At 37.2% G+C, this 20276-nt stretch overlaps 1 protein-coding gene across 4 annotated transcripts in view; it reads right to left on the bottom strand.

The window, feature by feature from the left end:
* LOC131039209 (uncharacterized) overlaps positions 1 to 20276 on the bottom strand; it is a 138635-nt gene that overhangs the window by 40383 nt on the left and 77976 nt on the right. For all 4 annotated transcript variants that reach the window (XM_057971895.2, XM_059212021.1, XM_059212020.1 and 1 more), the window contains one exon: positions 1823 to 1913. In XM_057971895.2, the coding sequence (XP_057827878.2) occupies positions 1823 to 1913 (91 nt within the window). The remainder of the gene's footprint in view (positions 1 to 1822; positions 1914 to 20276) is intronic.

The following is a 20276-nucleotide window of genomic DNA, read 5'->3' on the forward strand; positions in this document are numbered from 1 at the left end:
TAATCTGACTTTAGCCTACAAGAATTCAATAGTCTAATTAGTAGTTCCGTACTATGCAGAAAGGAACATTACATTTTCTTAGCACCTAACTTTTCCAAGTCTCAAAAATTTTGAGCTTGGCTTCTCCACACCAAGTACCAACTTGCCTTTAGCTCTCAATTCAGAAACTATGACCTCAATATTTGTTGTTATTTGTCACTAGTATGTTCTTAAGGGTATCTTGGAATCTTATGTCCTCATCTAACTGCTTCTGAGATCTCCACCACTATTGCCACAGTGTTTCATATGGCACTAAGTCATGTCCTCCCACAAATGCGTCTCTTGTTAAAGCTTAGGATTAATGTTAATAATTTTTTTCGACACAGTGACTAGAGTTCTCTTCATTGGATCTGATCCAAGAACTACCTGCAATACGCATCCTCAGAATATTCTGCTTTGTTGCTTTCTCTTGTATTGTCAATTTTCTTAGAGCCCATTTATCTACACCAAATGACTGACATTTAAAAGGAGTAATACAACACTCTAATGTCATTCATAAATTAAAATTTATAGGATATAAAAAACGGGGTGACATCTTGTCCTTGTCTGCTCACGCTGCCTAGTGAAAATCACCTTGATTGTCGCAGATATAATGTTTCACCAATGAACTTATTGCTATCACCTCCTTGTACACTTTCCAACATGACATGAAGAAAAGCAGTTCTTTTGCACCCAAATTGATGTATGCATAGCATAAGAGAACACCTAGAACAATTTGCTGTCCAGAATAAATGATATATCTATTCTAGAATATAATTGATTAGAATTGGGATACTCTAATTCTACATACTCATAAAGGTACGTCAGAATGAGTACAATTTATAACAATATGCTCTAATAAAAAGGTCATCATCAATCATCATTTTTTCTTATATTAAGGATAATGATCAAAAGTAAGCATAGATTGAAACACACTATTAACAAGAAAATAAATAACCTTAAAGGAATCACCACATCTAGTCTATTTTACCTCAAATGCAGATACATGTAGTTATTACTGTCCTACTTTTCATATCCATTTAAGTAAACTGTCAAAAGAATATTATAGATTGAAATATATCCCACAAACAAGAATATGAAAGAATGTAAGTATTCTAGGGATTCATGTCATACAAATGTAATTGACAAGAGGTTACCAATCTAAGTTACTTAACATGCAAACTCATCTTAAGTTTCCAAACATAGTTTCCTAAACATCAGTTTTCGAAATTTTAGCATGTTAGATAAACCCATACACACCCAACCCCAACAGTTTTACTGTAGTACAGTATCCACTTCTTGGCATCAAGTGCCTTCCCCTTAACCATATCTTGGCTTATGGAGATAATACTATCTATATCTGTCGCAAAACATTCATCAATCATGGGTATTAGATGATTGTCTACCTTAACCCCCTCAGGCCCAAATCTTGTCATATCAACTTTTTTTGATCTTGTATTGGTCTTTTTGCATTTGATAGACAATAACGTCATTGATACTTTTGGACCAAGCCTAGCTATAACAGATCTGACAACACAGATCTCCAATTGTCTGAACATGGTTACCATTTTGGTCTTGACCAGCTCCATGCTTCGTAGAGGAATACTTTGCTAATAGAGATATTTGTACTTACACAATATTTTTATGGAGTAAGGTTGTACCACTTTAGGATTAGCCCCACCTATTTTATTCATGCATCTTTAGTGCAAAGTTTATAGTTGCTTTTCATGTGTGTATATTTATCTCTTCCATTCTCTAGAAAACAAAATGCAAATATATAATATGATTAAGCATACTTCCATACCATATAAACAATGCTGCTGCTAATGCTTCTACACAAGACAACTCACACGGTCGACCATAGTTCACTGGATTTGCAGCTACCAGCCAAGGTACTGTTGCACAAAAAGGAAATTTTAGAAAAATAATAGTCATTACAACAGTTATATGGGATGCAATATTTTGATGCAAATAAAATTTAGAAAGATTGAAGTAGAATTTTTTTCTTTTTCTTTTTTATTTTAAACAAAAAAATGCTTATATTGATATAAAGGTCATTACAAAAAACACTGTAAGGAAATCCAGTTCCACATGGCAGGGCATATTACAAATATTGAAATAAAGAAAGAAAGAAAATATATTAAAGTCCATGAACGAACAAGAATAGGTCAAAGGGTATGGAACAAACTTCAGTTACAATCTAAGTCACCACATTCGAATTCGAGTTCGAGTTTGGCTACCATGAAATTCGGTTGAAATTCGGCAAGGGCAAAAAATACGAAAAAAAAAAATCGGCATTAAATTTGCCTTATATAATTTTTTTCAAATGTAAATAATATATACAATAAATTATAAAAAACCAAAATTAATATATTAAGTAAAATAATATAATATAATATTTTACTCTAGTTTAAGTAAAATAGAATAAAGATAAATTAAATATACTAAATATTTTTTAATTTTTTTTCGATAAGAGGCCAAGGCCAAGAATTTTATTAATCATTTTGAAATTATACAATACTCCACTCATGCGGGCGCCAGTAGGAAAGAGTGGAGGCGAGAAAACCTCCAGCCTTGCTCGGAACCATAGTCCAGCAAATCATTTATAATAGTTTCAGATTTAATACATCATCACCCCGGGCCAGGGTGATCAGGTGGGGGGGTATTTTTATATTCCCTTCCCTTACAAGCCCAAAAGTATTGTTTTTAATAATCAATTAATCATTTCCTCAGCTTCCGGCAGTTTGGCTCAGAAGTTGTTCTTTAGTTATTTATAGTCTCTCCTTAATTGCCCGAGATAACCTGTTTGGCCTGCATTGTTATATCTCAAACACTTGGCAGATTTGTTAGTGTTATCCAAACATTTATATCATATGAAAATTCATCTGTAAAGTTAGACTCTTACCATCATGCAATTTCCTGTGAAAACCAATCTTTCGAGATCATAAAATAAAGAAATTAAAGAAATAAAATTGAGATTCTGATTACAATTAGGCTGGAACAAGATTGATCAGTGCCCTAATCAACCAAATAATCTTCAATCTACCAACTCTTGTTTATGCCCCTGGATTTTGTCCTTAATAAAGGATAAGATCCAAGCTACAACAACAAGAGTTGGTAAAGGAGATTCAGTCATACCGACCCTCCCAACCCAGTAAATTTATAGCAAAGAAGGTGACGAAATAAATGAATATTCAAATTTGCATGTTAGCCACCTATAATCCACCGTCTTAAGCTATGACAGGGGGATGTCAAAAAATAGATAACTTCAACAAGTGGCATTTGAGTGCTACAGTCATTATTCTACTATTCAAAATAAATCAAAATTACTCATTCTGATATGATCACAACAAATGTGAATAAATATCAATAGATGCATGCATCCAAATGCTTGTAAATATCTAGAGTATCTAATCAAATTGCTGGGTATTCATAACAAAATGCTGAAATATGTCTATATAATAGATATTCCTTCATACCTATAAAGTCTTAGTAATTTTTAGGATAATATCATACTAATTTAGTGTCCTATATGTTACTTTAGTTTGTTTTTTAAGATTCGATGTTACTTGCTATCTATGCCCTGGTCTCTGTTAATTGCAAAATAAACCCTATTTTACTTAAAAACAATAGTCTACTATGATCCAAGTCTTTAGTTACAATAATATCTCATGCAAAATAATTTTGACTGATTTTCAAAAATGGACCCAAGCACTTCCCAGAAAGCCGATCCAAATCATTCCGACCCAGAAGACGAGGAAGAAGCATTCTCATCCTCCAGAACCAGACCCTCAGCTTTGAGGAAGTCCTCAAACCAAGTGGGTTTTGGAGGGTGTCTCACATGAAATAAGAAGAGCAAAAAGTTGACATTTATGTTGATTACCTCAAGCCTTTCCTCGGAGACAGGCACGCCATCCGTCGAGATGATAGGGAGACGAGGAACAAGCCTATTATTTCGAATGAGAATATCATAATTCCGTGGCCGAGGGATAGTCCACTCGTTGTCAATATTGACTAAAACCCACTCAAGATCACCCAAGATAGAGGCAGTGAAGACCTCTTTACACAGAGCACTAGTTTCCTCACGATTTTTGGTGGAGCTCAGAGTCACAGCAAGAAACATGGCGGCCACATCCGTGTTGGCCCTGGTTTTGTCTGAATTTGTAAGAAAGTTTGGGCCTAGGATGTTCTCAACCGCATCAATCACTAAGGTATGGGGAAGACACATGATGCACTTGAGGCGGTCTCTAGTGATGGCTCTGTCAAAGGCCATTTGCCTTTTTGAACTGCAAAGTTTAATCGGGGTATCCATTATCTGATTTTTCTCACTTCTGGGAGTCTATGTTATTACAAAGCACCTCCTATTCAATCTGAAGCTTTAGTTAGTGGCCGAATGTGTTCACGATGTAAAAGAGCAAAGTTTGCTCATTCTTTCTAAAAACATGCACGCCAAAACCCACTGTGGATGGATCTCATTGGATACAAAATATCACATATCCTTGAATGATGCGTTGTATGTGGTAAAATCATGTCGAGGAGCCCAAATTAATTTTGGCAGAAGAACAAGCAAGTACGCCTCACACCGAAGCCCTAACAAATCATTATTATCAGGATTTCGTGGGGATCCTGCCAGCTATAATGTTCAAGTGCTCCTCTCTGTGGGTTAATTACTCCATAATATGAGTATCACCGGCCGCTAAATTAATGATCGTCCTCTGATATATGAGTTAAAGGACTTATAGGCCTCTAGGCATGGTACTCATGATTAAATGCTAATCCTTAATCTTGATGAGAATTTAATTATATGAGTGTCTATAATCTTAATATGAGTTTCGGATAATTGCCATGAGGGTAAGAGTGAAAGACCGTATCTCTATAAATGCATATATATGTAAATACAAGTATATAACAATATATGTGTACCCATATGTATAAATATATATATATAGGTATATACAAATATATATAAATCTAGATATATATGATTATATATATAGATATATAAGTAAGATATATATATATATAGATATATATATACATATGTATATCTATATATATATATATATATAGACAGGATATACATATATATATATATAAATCTGCCAAATATATTTATACATATATATATTTGGATATACATAAGCACATATGTATATATATACATATAAATATATAAGTATATGTATATATATTTATACATTTGTATATATATGTGTGTGTGTGTGTGTGTGTGTGTGTGTGTGTGTGTGCAAATATATATCATTACTTGTTCAATTTATATAAAAATCTATTCATATATATATGCATTTATATATATATCCGTGGGTATCGCTGTATATCTATAGATTGAAACGTATAGATATATTTTCAAATATTTGTTTATCCAGTTTGCTCCTTATCAGTAGAGTCTGAAATATTAATCGTTGTCTCAGTTATCCCATCAGCCCCTAAATTGGCTAGAGCATCGGTTGCCGAATTTGCCTCTCTGTATATGTGGTTAATAGTGAAATCTATGAAATTATTGAGTAATTCCAATGCTTTATCGAGAATACCTTTAAGTTTCCAATTAGGCATTCCTTTAGTCCTAATTGCATTAATTATTATTGCCGAGTCACCTTCAATTTCTAATTTATCTATCCTTAGTTCTCTGCACATATTTAGTCCTTCTATGAGGCTTAGGAATTCAGCGGTATTGTTGGTGGTCTGTCCTAAATGAATGGATTTAGATCCAATACACTTTCCCTTATCTGAATGTATAATACATCCTGCCCTTGCAATTCCAGGGTTTCCTCTAGATGCTCCATCAAAATTTAATTTGAACCATCCAGGTTTTGGGGGTTGCCATTTGCATGTTCTCCTTATCTCTTCTTTGTTTGTTCCCGTTTTTCCAGTAAAAGGAGGGATCTTTATTCCACTCCATTGCATTCTAATAAAGTTGTCCCATTCTGTGAATGACTTTCCGTATAATGGATTGTTCATATTCCTATTATTGGAGATTTCAGTTATAGCCACTTTTATTTTAATTATGAGCTTTTCTACTTGCATTTCCTTTTCTTGAAATATTCTCCTATTTCTTTCTTTCCAGATCTCCCATATTACTATGGATGGGCTGCAGATCCATAAATTATGAAATAGACTGTTCTTCTTGATAATTGGCCAGTATGAACACCATTCTATCAAGGAGGAACTAATAGCTCTTGACCATCCTAGCTGTGCCATTAGCCAGTACCAGCATTTCTGGGTATATTTGCATGTCATGAAAATATGATCACTTGTTTCCTCATCTTCTCTACATAATAGACAAATTGATGGTCCTTCATATCCCCTACGTCTGAATTGATCAGCAGTACATACTTTTCTTTGGATTGCCGCCCAAGCAAAGAAGCCTGCCTTTGGAAGACACAATTTATTCCAGCAGAGTTTGCCTGGAATGTGATCTTTGCTGACTTTTGCCTTATTGTATATGCTTCTGAAGCCATCTCTGCAGTTATATTGCCCGTCCTTGGAACTTGACCATACTAAAATATCATCCCCATTTCTAAAAGAAATCAGTCTGTGATTAAGTATTTTTTGCAATTCTTGGAATTTGATTTCAAGCATAAATGAACGCATGTTTTTCCATTTCCATCCAAATACTGATTTTGATTCAGGAATTATGTAATCCTTTACATAATTCCCCCAAAGGTTCTCTATTTGATGCTTGATGTTGGATGTATCCATCAATACGTCTATTGGAGGTTGGTCCCCCCAGGAATCTTCCTAAAACAATGCCGATTTGCCATTGTGGATGTCCCAAGTCAGATGATTTATTATGATGGGGCAACAATCTTTTATAAAATTCCATATTCTAGAACCCTTCTGCAAGTGGTTTTCCCTGAATATTGCCTCCTTCTGGTTGCTTGCCAGATACTTATTTCTTAGGATTCTAGCCCATTTAGCATCGGATGAAACATATGTCCTCCAGATTAATTTTGCCCCTAAGGCCTTGTTCTGCCATGATAGGTTCCTTATACCCGTGCCCCCATCGCATTTGTCTTTGCAAATTTTGTCCCAAGATATCAATTTAATTTTGTTTTTGTCTTATGTGCCCTGCCAATAAAAATTTCTGATAATTTGGGATATGTTCTTATGTACTCCTATTGATATAGGAATGCAAGATAGAAGGTAAATGGGTATTGCCGATAAGACTGATTTAATCAATGTTAATCTGCCTGCCCCTGTCAACCAAAGGCCTTTCCAAGACGAAAGTCTTTTCTTGATACGTTCAATGAGGTGGTCCCAAAGCTTGTTGGATCTTGTTCCTTTGTCTATTGGAATACCTAAATATGTGCATGGTAATTGTCCAATTCTATACCCAAGCCAGCTAGCTATTTTATTTTCCTCTTGAATAGACATATTAAAGCAAAAAAATTCTGATTTTTGGTTATTTACTAATTCTCACAACGCTTTTCCATATGCGAGTAGGATTCTCTTGATTTCCTTAGCCTCTTTGAGTTTGCCCATCCCCAATATCATTGTATCATCTGCAAATTGCTGATGTGTACAAGGTTCTACCCCTGTTGTTATCTGTATACCTTGCAGCCTGACTCCTAATCTTGAGGCATTAAAGGCTCTTCCTAAGGCTTCGGACATTATAATAAATAAGAAGGGGGAGAGCGGATCCCCCTCTCTCAAACCCCTTGTTGCTTCAAAATATCCTTCCGGTTTTCCGTTTATCAAAATCGAGTAATTGGGACTTGAAATACATCTATATACCCAATTAATCCATTGTCTAATAAAGCTGAAGGCTTTCATGCAGCTGCATAGGATGTACCAATCTACTTTATCATATGCTTTCTTGATATCAAGTTTTATTAGCATATTTGGTTGTCTTTGATTTTGTATGGAATGAATATCCTCTTGGACAATAATTATCCCATCCAAGATTGATCTGTTAGGAACAAACCCTGTTTGTTCTTCAAAAATGATAACTGGTAGGAGCTTTTTTAATCTATTGGCCATGACTTTAGTTAATAATTTATATGTCATGTTGCATAAAGATATGGGTCCGAATTCTTCCCATTTTGAAGGATTTTCTTTTTTAGGTAGAAGTGCTAAGAATGTACTGTTTATCTCCTTCAGAAAATTGCCTGCATTTCTAGCAGCTTCTAAGGCATCCAATACTTCATCTCCTATAATATGCCAGCATTTCTGGTAGAAGCCAGCAGGGTATCCATCTGGTCTAGGGGCCTTGTCCCCTGAAAATTGTGATAGAGCCTGTTTTACTTCTTCCTTAGTGATTTTGGCATTTAACATCTTATTGTCCTCTTCTGATAGTAGTTTAGGAATGTTTTTAATCAAATCCCGATTATGTGGGAGATCCGAGTATTCCCAATTATTCAACATATTTCTAAAGTATTGGATTGCATCCTCCGCAATCATCTTTTGATCTATGATTATCTGGTTTTCCTCATTAGTAATTTGAGGGATTCTATTCTTAGCTCTCCTCAGCTTGACACTATTATGAAAGAACTTAGTATTTTTATCTCCATCACTCAACCATACTTCTCTGGATTTTTGTTTCCAGAAAATTTCTTCCTTGGCTAGAATGTCTTCAAATTCACCTAGGAGCCTTTTCTCTATTTTGTATAAGACTTAATCCATCCCAAGCTGAATTACTTCTATATTTACATTCTCTAGTTCTTTTTCAATTCTTAATTTTTCCTCAAAGATGTTCTTAAATCTTTCCTTGTTCCAATCTAGTAATTTATGTTTAATTTCTTTTAATTTCAAAGTTAAACGGAACATTTTGGAACCTTGAAAATTACTTTCTATCCACCATTTTTGTATGTTAGGGAAAAAATCCTCATGCTTAAACCACATGAATTCGAACTTGAATGGTCTCCCAGAGGTTTTCAGTTCTCCCACTAGTTCTAGCATCACTGGAAAGTGATCGGAACCTGACCATAGCAGCACAGAGGCTTTCATCACTATTTGAAAGGAAGTTAGATCCCCTTTAAAGAAGAAATTGTCCAATATTTCGGAGATGTTGGAGAAACCCGATCTCCTGTTATTCCATGTGTGCGAACCCCTGTCAGTTTTTATTTCTAAAAGATAGTTATTATTTATCCATTCCATAAAATCTTTTTGAGGTTGCCTCATGATTTTTGATCCTCCACGTTTCTCTGATTGATGGAGAATGGTATTGAAGTCTCCACCTATAATGTAGTGTGGTGCCATCTGATTTGTTAAAAAATGATCAATTTCTAGCCATACTAACTTTTTCTTCTCCGTAGTTATCGGGCCATAGACATTTATGATGATAAATTATGTATCTCTATCAAGTGCTTTTATTTTGCCCGCCATCCAGTATTGCACCTTGACATATCCTGTAAATATTATTGTGTTTTTCTTCCACAGTAATGCCAGTCCTCCTGATGCCCCAGTGGATTCTGTTGTCTCCATCTGCCATTGGTAGAGGTTCCTACAGAATTTGGACATATCTTCCTTGTTTAATTTAGTTTCTTGTAACATGACTATATCCATATCAGATCTTTTTAAGCTACGCTTAATCAAGCGTTGCTTACTAGGGGCACCTAGGCCCCTTACATTCCATGTCAATATTTTTATTCCACTCTGGGGGTTGGCTGGCTCTTTCCTGGAACAAATAGGGTTGTTATTTTGGTCTGCCCCTCCACCTACCCATCCAATTTCATTTTGTCTAAAAAAGACTTTCGACCTCTCTTAATGTTACCGGGTTTGCCACAGTTAGGGTTCTCTTTATTTCCTTCTATCAGCATTATACCCATGTTGGGTGTGTCCTCGAGATTAACATTTGATTCCCAGTTCCTTTCCTCCTCCTGCATGTTAATTAATTCCTTGATTATGAAGTTTCTTTCTTCTTCTTCATTCATCCCATTAACCACAGGAGAAGGGTTATCCATGTTCTGAGTTTCAGGAACCACTTCTTCTTGTTCATTCATATTATTCATTTCCTGAGGAATGTCTGAGATGTGATCATAATCTTCCGAGGGGATGTTATTTTCTGCTATCTTGGCTTCCTAAATCATTTCGTCTATTATTTCTTTTGCGAACTTTCCCATTAGGTGGTCAATGACATCTCCCAATTCTTTTTGAATTTTGCCCTCATCAGGCGTTGTCGGGACCTCGTTGTTGTTGGCAGATTTGATTGGATTATTTCTAATCTGGGTAATAGACGGTGGCCCCTGTTTATCCCCAATCTGTGATTCCGTAATGGTGAAACCACCAATGTCATTGTTGAATTGGATGTTAACCTTGTTAGCTGGTTTCCTTAGTTCCCCTTTTTTACTATCCTGTGGTTTTCTAACATTAGGGCTTAAACCGTATATCTCCTCCGCAATCTCACCATTAAACCATTCGGGAATTAAATTATAATTCCCATCCATCGTGTTGATGGATATATTTCTTAAATTATTAGTGCTTCTCTCTACATCTATTAGTATTTTAATGTCGGAATTGTCCGACCAGTTTTTCTCTAGAGCGACAAATTTACCTAAAATATTGCCAATGTCAATAAGAATCTTGACATGCATTAGCTCTACAGGGAGGCTATGAATGATTATCCATCGAGATTCTATGTTAAATTCGTGTCTATTCGAATCAAATTTAGGTTTCCAATCAAGAAACTTAAAATTCATTCCTTTGTAAAACACCTGTTCTCCCTCTAGCAATCTAGATTTTAACGATTCCTTAAGGCATTCAATAAAGATGAATTTGTTGGTTAAGGATATTATACTTACCTAGCCGCAGAACGTTTCTCTCCACCAGTTGGCTATTTTTGATGAGGATTGCCTGCTACCTTCCCATTTTGCAAATAGTCCGTGCTTAGTTCAGTAATTTCTTAACTCCGTAGCGGCATTTGGAGCCGTGATTTTGATGGGCTCTGGCCTAGGGTTTTTGGGATTTGTGGATATCTGTTTTCTCATAGGGCTTTTTGGCTCTTTCCATGCTTTTTGCATTACATGAGTGTTTTTGATATTGCTATGAGGTGCGGGTTCTCCGATTCTGGATGGTTTTATTGAACCCTCTGCCTAGTATCTCCGAGGTCTGAGTTGAGACCAATCATATTCAGCCTTTGAACCTAATGGAACCCTGTTTGCTTTGGTAGCGAATGAGGGGATTTGTGCGGTAATGGGGACTGCCCAAATATGGGCTATGTCCAGTGTGCCCTTAGCCTTTCTCTTTTCCACATTAATGGTTCTCCTGCTTCAAACCACTTGCCAGGGTTGATCCTGCAGAGGAGGAGCCCTTCCAGAAGTCGACGGAACCCCACACTCTTTGCTGTCTCTATTTCGGAGATTCATTCTATCGAGAATTCGCTAAATATACTAAATATTAATATTATAACAAAAATTAATATAAATTAAAATTTTAAAATAATAAAGCCCTCACTGTAAGGAAAAAAAACTAAGTTACTGGTTCGAGTTCGAGCACCGGTTCGGATTCGAAGAACCTGGTATGCCGATACGGCAAAATTTTGAAAAGGGGTTTGGGTTCATTTGGGTTCGTTAGTACAAAAACATGTAAATTATATATATATATATATATATATATATATATATTTTGATATTTATGAAGCCTATAAGCATGAATTAAAATTTGCATGTCACATAGCATCATATAAACAACAAAACAAACATAAACTTGTAATCATAGCATCATGATCATACCGTAATAGCATCATATACATCAAGTTTAATATCAAAATGACAAAATATTCAAGTATCATTGTTTCAACTTTCAACAATATAAACTTAAAGTTTAATCATCAAATGGATCATCTAATTCATCCTCCTCCTCCTCATTGACATTGACATTAGATGAGCCAATGCCACTTGCACTATAAGTTGGCTCAATTTCCGAGTCATCAAGTGTCAATGCAAGAAGCTGAGAAGCAAGAGCATCCAAATCAGTATGCTCTTTGTGACATCTTTGTTTCCCCTTGTGTGTAGTCATGTTGTTTGTGTGAAAGAAGAAGTAGGTTGGAATGCACATATACTAAATTCTCCGCCCTTTTTGATAGCAGCCTATTATGCTTTACTGAGTGGATGAAAGAGTATGTGCTCCAATTTCTTTCTAAAGCAAATGAACTAGCAACCTATGAAGACAAAGTAAACTATAAATAAACTAAAACTTGTAACTTTAAAATTTTAATTAATTAAACTTACTTGTGATAAAACTTTTATAGCGAGGGGTTGTAGGTGTTGGAAGAATGTGCCATGGAAGTACCACCAGCTATGAGCATCCTTCTTGGATCTATGACAAAGTGCATCAACACTTAGACCATTCCCATTTGCGAATTCTATGAACTCATTTGTAACAACATCTCGCAAATCATCATCGGGATATAGTCTAAGAAATTCTGCCTTGTACCCATTAGATACTTCTAGATCTCTCCATGGTGGAATCCTTCCTGGTTTATCAAGAAACTGATTGCTATAGTACTTAGGTGTAAGGGATAGGCAAGAAGGTGCAAAGGAGTGGTCATCTTATTCAACCTTTCTACAATAATTACTTCCAGTTCTTTGAAGAATTTCTCTTGAGGATCATTCTCTTTTTCATTTATAGTGACCTTTATTTTTTTCAAGCATTGAGTCAATGCCATCATAAATCTCACCTATGCAAGGCCTATCAATGTCTGTATAGCGAATCATGCTCATGATGGGCTCAGTGATACTTAGGAGATATGTAACAAGATCCCACCATTCCTCATTCAATATTCTATCCCTAATTTTTTCTGCCCTCTCAATGCTACTTTGCTTCCATACAGCCCAATTGGTGTTGATCACCATATTGCATAGTGCCACTCTAACTTTCACAAGTCGTCTTAAGACGATTGTGTTTGATGCAAAACGGGTCTCAGCAACCTATAACACAAATTAATGCCAAATGATTAAAAAATAAAGCCAAACTTTAAAGAAGAATACACAATATAGCTTACATAGTGATATTATGAACATTGAAAATTTAAAAAAATCAAAAAATGTAAAATTAAATTACTATTTCACTTACCTTCAATAGCTCCAAATTCGAATAGGTTCTAAAAATCCCTTGAGACATGTGGTGGTTTGTGATGAACATCTGGATGTCCTCGACCTCTGCATACACATCTCTAATCCATTTTAATTTTTGCCCAATCCTTTGTAGCATAAGATTGAGTGAATGTACTGCACAAGGTGTCCAAAAGATGTGATCATAGCGTTGCTCAGCCAACAAACCAGCAGCTCTACATTTTTTTGCATTATCCGTTATGACTTGGACAGCATTGCAGGGTCCCACAGACTCAATGGCAGAGATGAGAATTTCTGCAATAAATTGGCCATCTTTTATTTGGCCCTCACAATCCATAGCTTTCAAAAACATCGCTCCTTTAGGGGACACCGCTATGACATTGATCAAGGGACGGTTTTTAGCATCTTTCCACCCATCTGAAACAATTGTTACACCTGTCTCAACCCATGAATCCCTTATGGGTTTCAATGCATCTTCAACCCTCTTGACCTCTTTCTCCAATAATGTTCCACGTACCTTCTCATAACCAGGGCCCTTATACCCTCTTGGAGCCTCATTAACACTTTTTATCATTTGCTTCCAATATGGGGAGCGAACAACATTGATTGACAACCCATTTGCATAAATGCACCTTACTATATCTTCGTCAGCATTGTCTCTACTCTCATTTTGGAATGCAATGTCTAAAGGCCCCTTTGTTCTTTTACGTGTCAAGGGTGGTTCACTTTGAGGTTCATTTGTGGCAAAGAAGGGGTGGTCTTCTACTACAATAGTGGGATTAGAAGGGCCTTGCATTCCTTTTGTTTTCTTTGATGCGGTTTGGTTCAATCGACGGGCTTCCCTCTCTTTTGCCACCTCATGCTCCCTAATATATTTCATCACTGTCTCATCTGGTATAGGTTTACCATTTTTTCCAGGGCATTTTTTGATGCTCTTCCTTTTATTCCACACAAATGGCCTACCACCCGATAATATGAACTATTACATTCAATATCACATCCATGGCATTTCCAACGGAATCCCCCACCTCCCGGAAGTTGTTTTATAATGTCCACATATTTCCATAAGGGAGAATTTGGATCATTTCTTTGTTTTGCAATTATTTGTTCATTGCCAATGGAGGAAGATGTAGATGCCATTCTAGTTCCTACGGCAAGAAATAATATAAACATATTCAAAAACAAAAACTAAATAATGAAAAAAAATTCAAGTTTCATGTTTGACAATTTGTGAAACAAAAATAGTTGAAAAAAAATGTTTAAAAACCCACCTCTTGTAGCCAATGGAAGCTTGAAAATGTATGGAAATGATGCTGCAACACTTGTTGAAGCTTCAAAAATCAGTCTTCAACTCCTCTTTGATCTTGGAAGCCAAATTTTGTTCACCCTTTCTTCAACCTGCTCTCATAAAACTTTTGTTTGCAACACAAATGAGGTGAAATGAGTCAATAAAATGTTTTAGAAGTCAATTTCAGGTTATAACTTTCACTTTTTACAAGGCGGAATTGAAAAAAAAAAAATTGCATTGTTTTTTGACTTTACGGGCCGCCCAGCCGCCCGGGTTCAACTGGGTCCGCCCGGGTTTGACTGGGTTCAACCCTTCGAACCGGACCCGTACCAAGGGGGCCCAGAGGCAAACCCGGTAACCTAGAAAAAAAACAATAATATTTTCACGTTTATATTTTAATAAAAATTAATATAAATCAAAATAATAAACTCTCACCTCGTAAGGCAAAAAAACAATAATATTTATGAATATGAATAGCATAAACGAACATCAGGGGAACCCTGCGGCGCCTAGGCAGGGGTTCGCGAACACACAGAACACACACAAATGGAGCGCGAACAAGCTTTAGTCGCGCAACGAACGACACACAAATGAACTTCAGCACGACCAACTTCAGTCGCGCGACGAATAGAGACAGACGACACACAAACGAAGCATGAACACGCACATCCGACTTCAGTCGCGCGATGAAGCATGAACACGCACGACCAGCTTCAATCGCGCGACGAACAAAGACGGATGACACACAAACGAAGCATGAACACGCACAACCGGCTTCAGTCGCACGACGAACGAACTTCAGCTTCACCCGGAACCCTAAAATAGGAAACTCATATTTTTGTCGTACAAATTTGAGGCGAACATTTACGATTTTTTTTTTATTTTTTTAAATTCGTTGAGTTTCGAACCTAAAGCCAAAAATTCAGCAAATGCGATGACTTAGGTTACAATAACAAACAACACAATGGCCAAACCACAGACTCAAAGAAAATACAAATAGCAATAATAAGGAGGAGACTGCAAAAATCTAAAGAGCTAAGAAAAGATTAAGACAAAATACCATAGCAATATTAATAGCACAAAGAGAACAGCCAAGCATTCAAAATACTTTATGGCAGTTAGCCTGCCGCATGCCTTCTTGTTGGGAGGATGAGAGTAGATGCAATAATGTTTAATGCCTGCAAGAGCCTTGGCAATTGTCTCCCCTCCTTGGATACAATGTTGATTTCAATTCCAGGTTGCAGCTTTAGTCGTGACTTGGGATTCGAAGATTTGGGTATGTCATTCTTCACTACTTGGAGTTGCAACAGCTTGAGTACGACCCACATAATATTAGAATAATATCTTTATAATTATTTATTTAATGGTCAATAATGTGATTTATTGTACATATTAGATAGTTTCTATTTTCTTCAGTCTATAATTGTTTCTTAATAGAAACATTGTCTTCGTGAATGCTATACGTACATCTCTATTCTTTTAATAAAATCATTGCATTCCATGAACATGGTATCAGAGCAGGAAAATGAAATTGGTTTTTCTAAAAATTTCGAATGAGATTTTTCAAGCTTTTTGAAAAATGATTTTTTTTCTGGGTGGATTTTCTCTCTCTGTAATTCACAATTGAAAAAATCGTGTGGAAATGGCGTTGGTGTTTGCAAGGCCGAGTTTATGTAGGGTTTTTGCGTCATTTTTTTATGCGATTTACTTCTGCAAACTTTGGTTTAGGCCGGCACAATTATTTTCCTTTGCCCGCGCCCCAGTTTTTTGCTTACGTTTTTGGTCGACGGCTTTGTATATTCGCGATCTTTCTATGGGTCATGTATCTGCATCATGCAATCTCCGTTTTTCTACAACCCACAAGTGCTTGTGCTGTCATGCTCACTGCTCGTGTCTCTGTGTGCGTTTTTCCCAAACGGCGACAAGGTTTATTTTCTCTGAAACTTGCGATCTATTTTTTTTTTACACAATTTAATTTCACGTTTTCTGTTTGCACGTGATTCTTTCTTTGAGATGCAACTTCAGACCATGTTCTGCTGTGATGTGACAATAAACGGCGGCCTTCGCAACTTTGATTTGCGCCTAAGGGTCAAAATCTTTGTGTTCTTTGTCAGCCAAGGTTTTAGCTCAATCCTTTGATTTTTCTACAGCCAAGGCACATTTTTTAGAAAATCTTGATCTACTTCTTTTTGCCGAGTAGGGTTTTTGATAAACCCTACAATATTTTGCCAGAATAAATTTTAAACAACAGATTTGTTGTGGTTTTTTTACAAAGATTTCTGGGTCTTCATCAAATTTCTCTGAATCTATCAAAATCCATACCTTGGGATTTGTGCCAACTGTATTTCTTTGTCTCAAAGTCTGTACCTAAATATGCCTCAGATTTTGCATTGGGCACATGCATCGGGTTTCGTGCATTCAAATTTTCTACCTCTTTTGTTTGCCTAATTTTTCATGTCTTGGAAAGCATGCAAGATGGCATCTTTGACCAACCTAATGTTGGAAGGCAGTCAACGATTCAATGGCAGAAATTACAACACCTGGAAGTAGCGAATGTTGACTATCTTTGAATATCGCCACCTCGATGCCCTTATTCTGGGTACGGAAACTCATCCTACAACAACTGGACAAGACCATGACAAATTTGATGACCGCAACTAGGAAGTTGTGATGCTAATAAAACTCTCTATTACTTATGATTAGCTACCTCAAGTGTCATCAGGCAAGACAGTTGTAGAGATCTAGTCCCATCTAAAGGATCTACATGAAACCTCAGACGAGAGTCGTCTGTTCTTTCTGAGGAACTAGTTGTTATTCATATCATGAAGGATGAGCATATGTCCTTACAAGAGCGTCTGACAAAGATTAAGGACATTCGTGATAAGTTGGAAGCAATTAGTTGGAAAATGGAGGAAGAGGATATGGTAGTCATCACCCTGAAAAGTCTACCTAAATCCTATGAGCACTTTATAGAAACGCTCAACATTACTTCAACTAATGTTGACTTAAAGTTTCTAGAGTTCTGCACCAAACTTCTGCAACAGGATCATTGGAAACAATAGTTTGGTAGCAATGCCACTCCATCCTCCATAGAACAAGCCTTGGCAGAGAAATCCTTCCACAAGGATAAAGGCAAATCTCAGTCATCTCAGCAGAAAGGCCCTAGTTAGTCTCCAGATAGCTCGAAGAAGAAAAAAGTCCAATGTAACTATTGCCATAAGTATGGTACTTGATAAAGGACTGTCGGAATCATTTGGCTTTCGAACATCGGAAGCAAGGAGGGTCTCAGCCTAAGGCTAATGTTGTAGAGCACTAAGAGAAGAAAGAATCTTTTACGCTTTCATGGTGAAAAGACCTACAGATCATGTGAAGTCTTTTGCTTGGTACATAGACTTCGGTTCATCTCGACACTTCACTCATTGGCGTGACTGGTTCAAAGACTTCTCACTTTTCTAGATTTAGTCATTTTTGGAGGTGAAGTGTATATTGTTGTCCCCAAGGGCAACGTTCAGATACAGTTTGGTGGGAGGAATCTTATAGTTGATTGTTCTATAGTGTTCCGATCAAACTCATCATCTGCCTCTCCCGAGTTCGCTGGTATGCCATCCAAGAAGATTGTAGGTGCTTCAATTTGCCCCCTGTCTAGACTTCGGAAGACCTTTTCCAGTACTTCCTCAACTGGTTGGGAAAGCAAACTTACTTCATCATCAATCACACAGATGTTCATCTCTTGCTCCCCAATTGCACTCTGATCAGGCGCAATGGAAGCAACACTTAGGATGGAGTGGCTTTCGCTAGATTCTCTTCTCTCACCTGTAGCCCTTTTCCCTGTGACCTTTGTGGAGCTTCCACCCAACTCCTTCCTCTTTCGAGACCCAACACTTTCTGGATTTCGAGCATCAACAACAGAGGTACAAAGGTCGATGGACAGAGTATCATCTACTCCCATTAATTCATAAGTCAAAGTCATACCTTTGGCCTTCAACTGTTTTGTCTTTTCAGACGTCCACCACTTTGAGTACTCAACCACCGACCTCATGAGGTCTACTAGATCTGATTTCTCTCCCTCTATCCAATCTATTAAGACTAAGGGTTCATTCTTCATCTTTTCAAAGCCCGGTCGCTGAAGTTCTAGGCTTTCTTCTACCTGATCAGCAACTCTGAATACTTCTGTTGCTCTCACTATACTCAAAGGAATTCTTGACCAGAACCTCTTCCGGATCTCGAAACTATCGGCTGCATTAGCCCAATAGTCTTCTAGATCCAATCTGTGCTCAAACGTTGTCCCTTCGACCTTCTTTATCCTATGGAATGGATCGAAATCCTTTCTTGCCTTGTACTGATAGAAGGGATACCAGGCCAATTCTTTCTCAATGGTGGCTGCAGCCTGTGATGATGGACATGTTTCCAACCCATTACCAATTGTAAGTGAGGACATACCTGCCTTCTTTTGCTTATCCCTTTGAATCACTATGTACTCCTCCAATTGCCTCACAACCTCGAGCAACACCACTCGGTTGGTAGGGTAAGCTGGAAGCTTGTATGGAGGCCCAGAGAATCCCTAAATTCGGAGGTAAGTGAACTTTGGATATTGGATGTACCAACACCCGAACCGACTGATGAAGTCCATAGACTCTTGAGAGGGCCTCTGGTGCAGGCCACCTTGAAGTGTCCAGGTAATGTGCATTAGGAAGGTATCATTCACCCTTTTGAAATGGAACTTCTCCTCCATGTGAAGCTGGGGATAGCAATCATATACTGAAAATTGGTTCTCCTTGTTCCCAACTTCTCCTCTACAAGTGAGACCTTTGTACCTGTAGGTCCTGGCCAAAGAATAAAACAAGCAAGAACTCATGAAGAAAGTCCTATTCGCCTCCAGGTTCCTTAGCTGGCTGTCTAGGTTGTCGCTGATCATCCGGGCCCAATCTATCATTTTTACTCCATTGATTATTTCATTAATGAAATAATACATCCAGGGTTCGAATGGAGCTACCTGAGGATTTCCTATTATTCTATTGAGCAGGACAATCATGTCCCCAATGTCCTCCTTGAAGTATGCTCGTACTAGGCTCTTTCTCTGGAGTTTGGAGGCGCCCTTCCTCGGCTTGTCTAGCTAGGAATGGTTAACTATGGCATCATATTCCTCTAGGTGGTCATGGTACAGACTGTCAGCTTCGTCCTTTGTCATATATACTGCGTTGTGGTACTCAGGGATCCTGAAGGCCTCTCTGATGGCCTCATCGCTGACATTCGCCAGCACTCTTCCATCAGGTGCAACAATATCCTTACCGATGGGGTTGTAGTGTTTGGCACATTCGACTACTAGTTCATTGCACTGCATGGTGGGGAGGAAGCCGGCAGCGTGCACGATACCACTCTTCATCATTTTTCGCGCAATGGTGGTAGGCACAAGGTTGTCCAAACCAAACATTCGCTTCTTAAACTCCCTCAGATTGATGTTTCTGAGGTTGGTGTCGCTGATGTTCTTCCACTTTGAAGTCATCCTCGACTCTGGAGGAGCATCTTTGTCTACCTGGAATTTCATAATGTCTAAGGCCTGCAAGCAAACAACGGAAATTTTAAAGTTAGAAAATGATTTGCAAAGTTTTGAAAATAATGGGGCTGCGAAATGGCTAAGTGTTGGAAAATTTTCCATTTTTTATTCTCATACTAAGCCATAAAAATCGAATTTTCACCTTAAAACCCTCAATCTTAAGGCTGGTTGTGGTTACCACCAAGTGTCAAAACTTTCAAAAAAAAATTCATACTTAGCCAAAAATGATTTTCTTCCTCCAAAATTTTCGAAAAAATCATTTATTAAATTCTGGAAAATATTCAAAAAATTCACAATTTTAATTTCACCTCTGACTTGGATAGAAGTAAGGCTAGAATTTTCTCCAAAATATTCAGAAAATTCAGAAAAGTTTGGATGATTCTTC

This window comes from Cryptomeria japonica, chromosome 10, assembly GCF_030272615.1.
Source record: "Cryptomeria japonica chromosome 10, Sugi_1.0, whole genome shotgun sequence".
NCBI classification, from domain to species: Eukaryota; Viridiplantae; Streptophyta; class Pinopsida; order Cupressales; family Cupressaceae; genus Cryptomeria; species Cryptomeria japonica.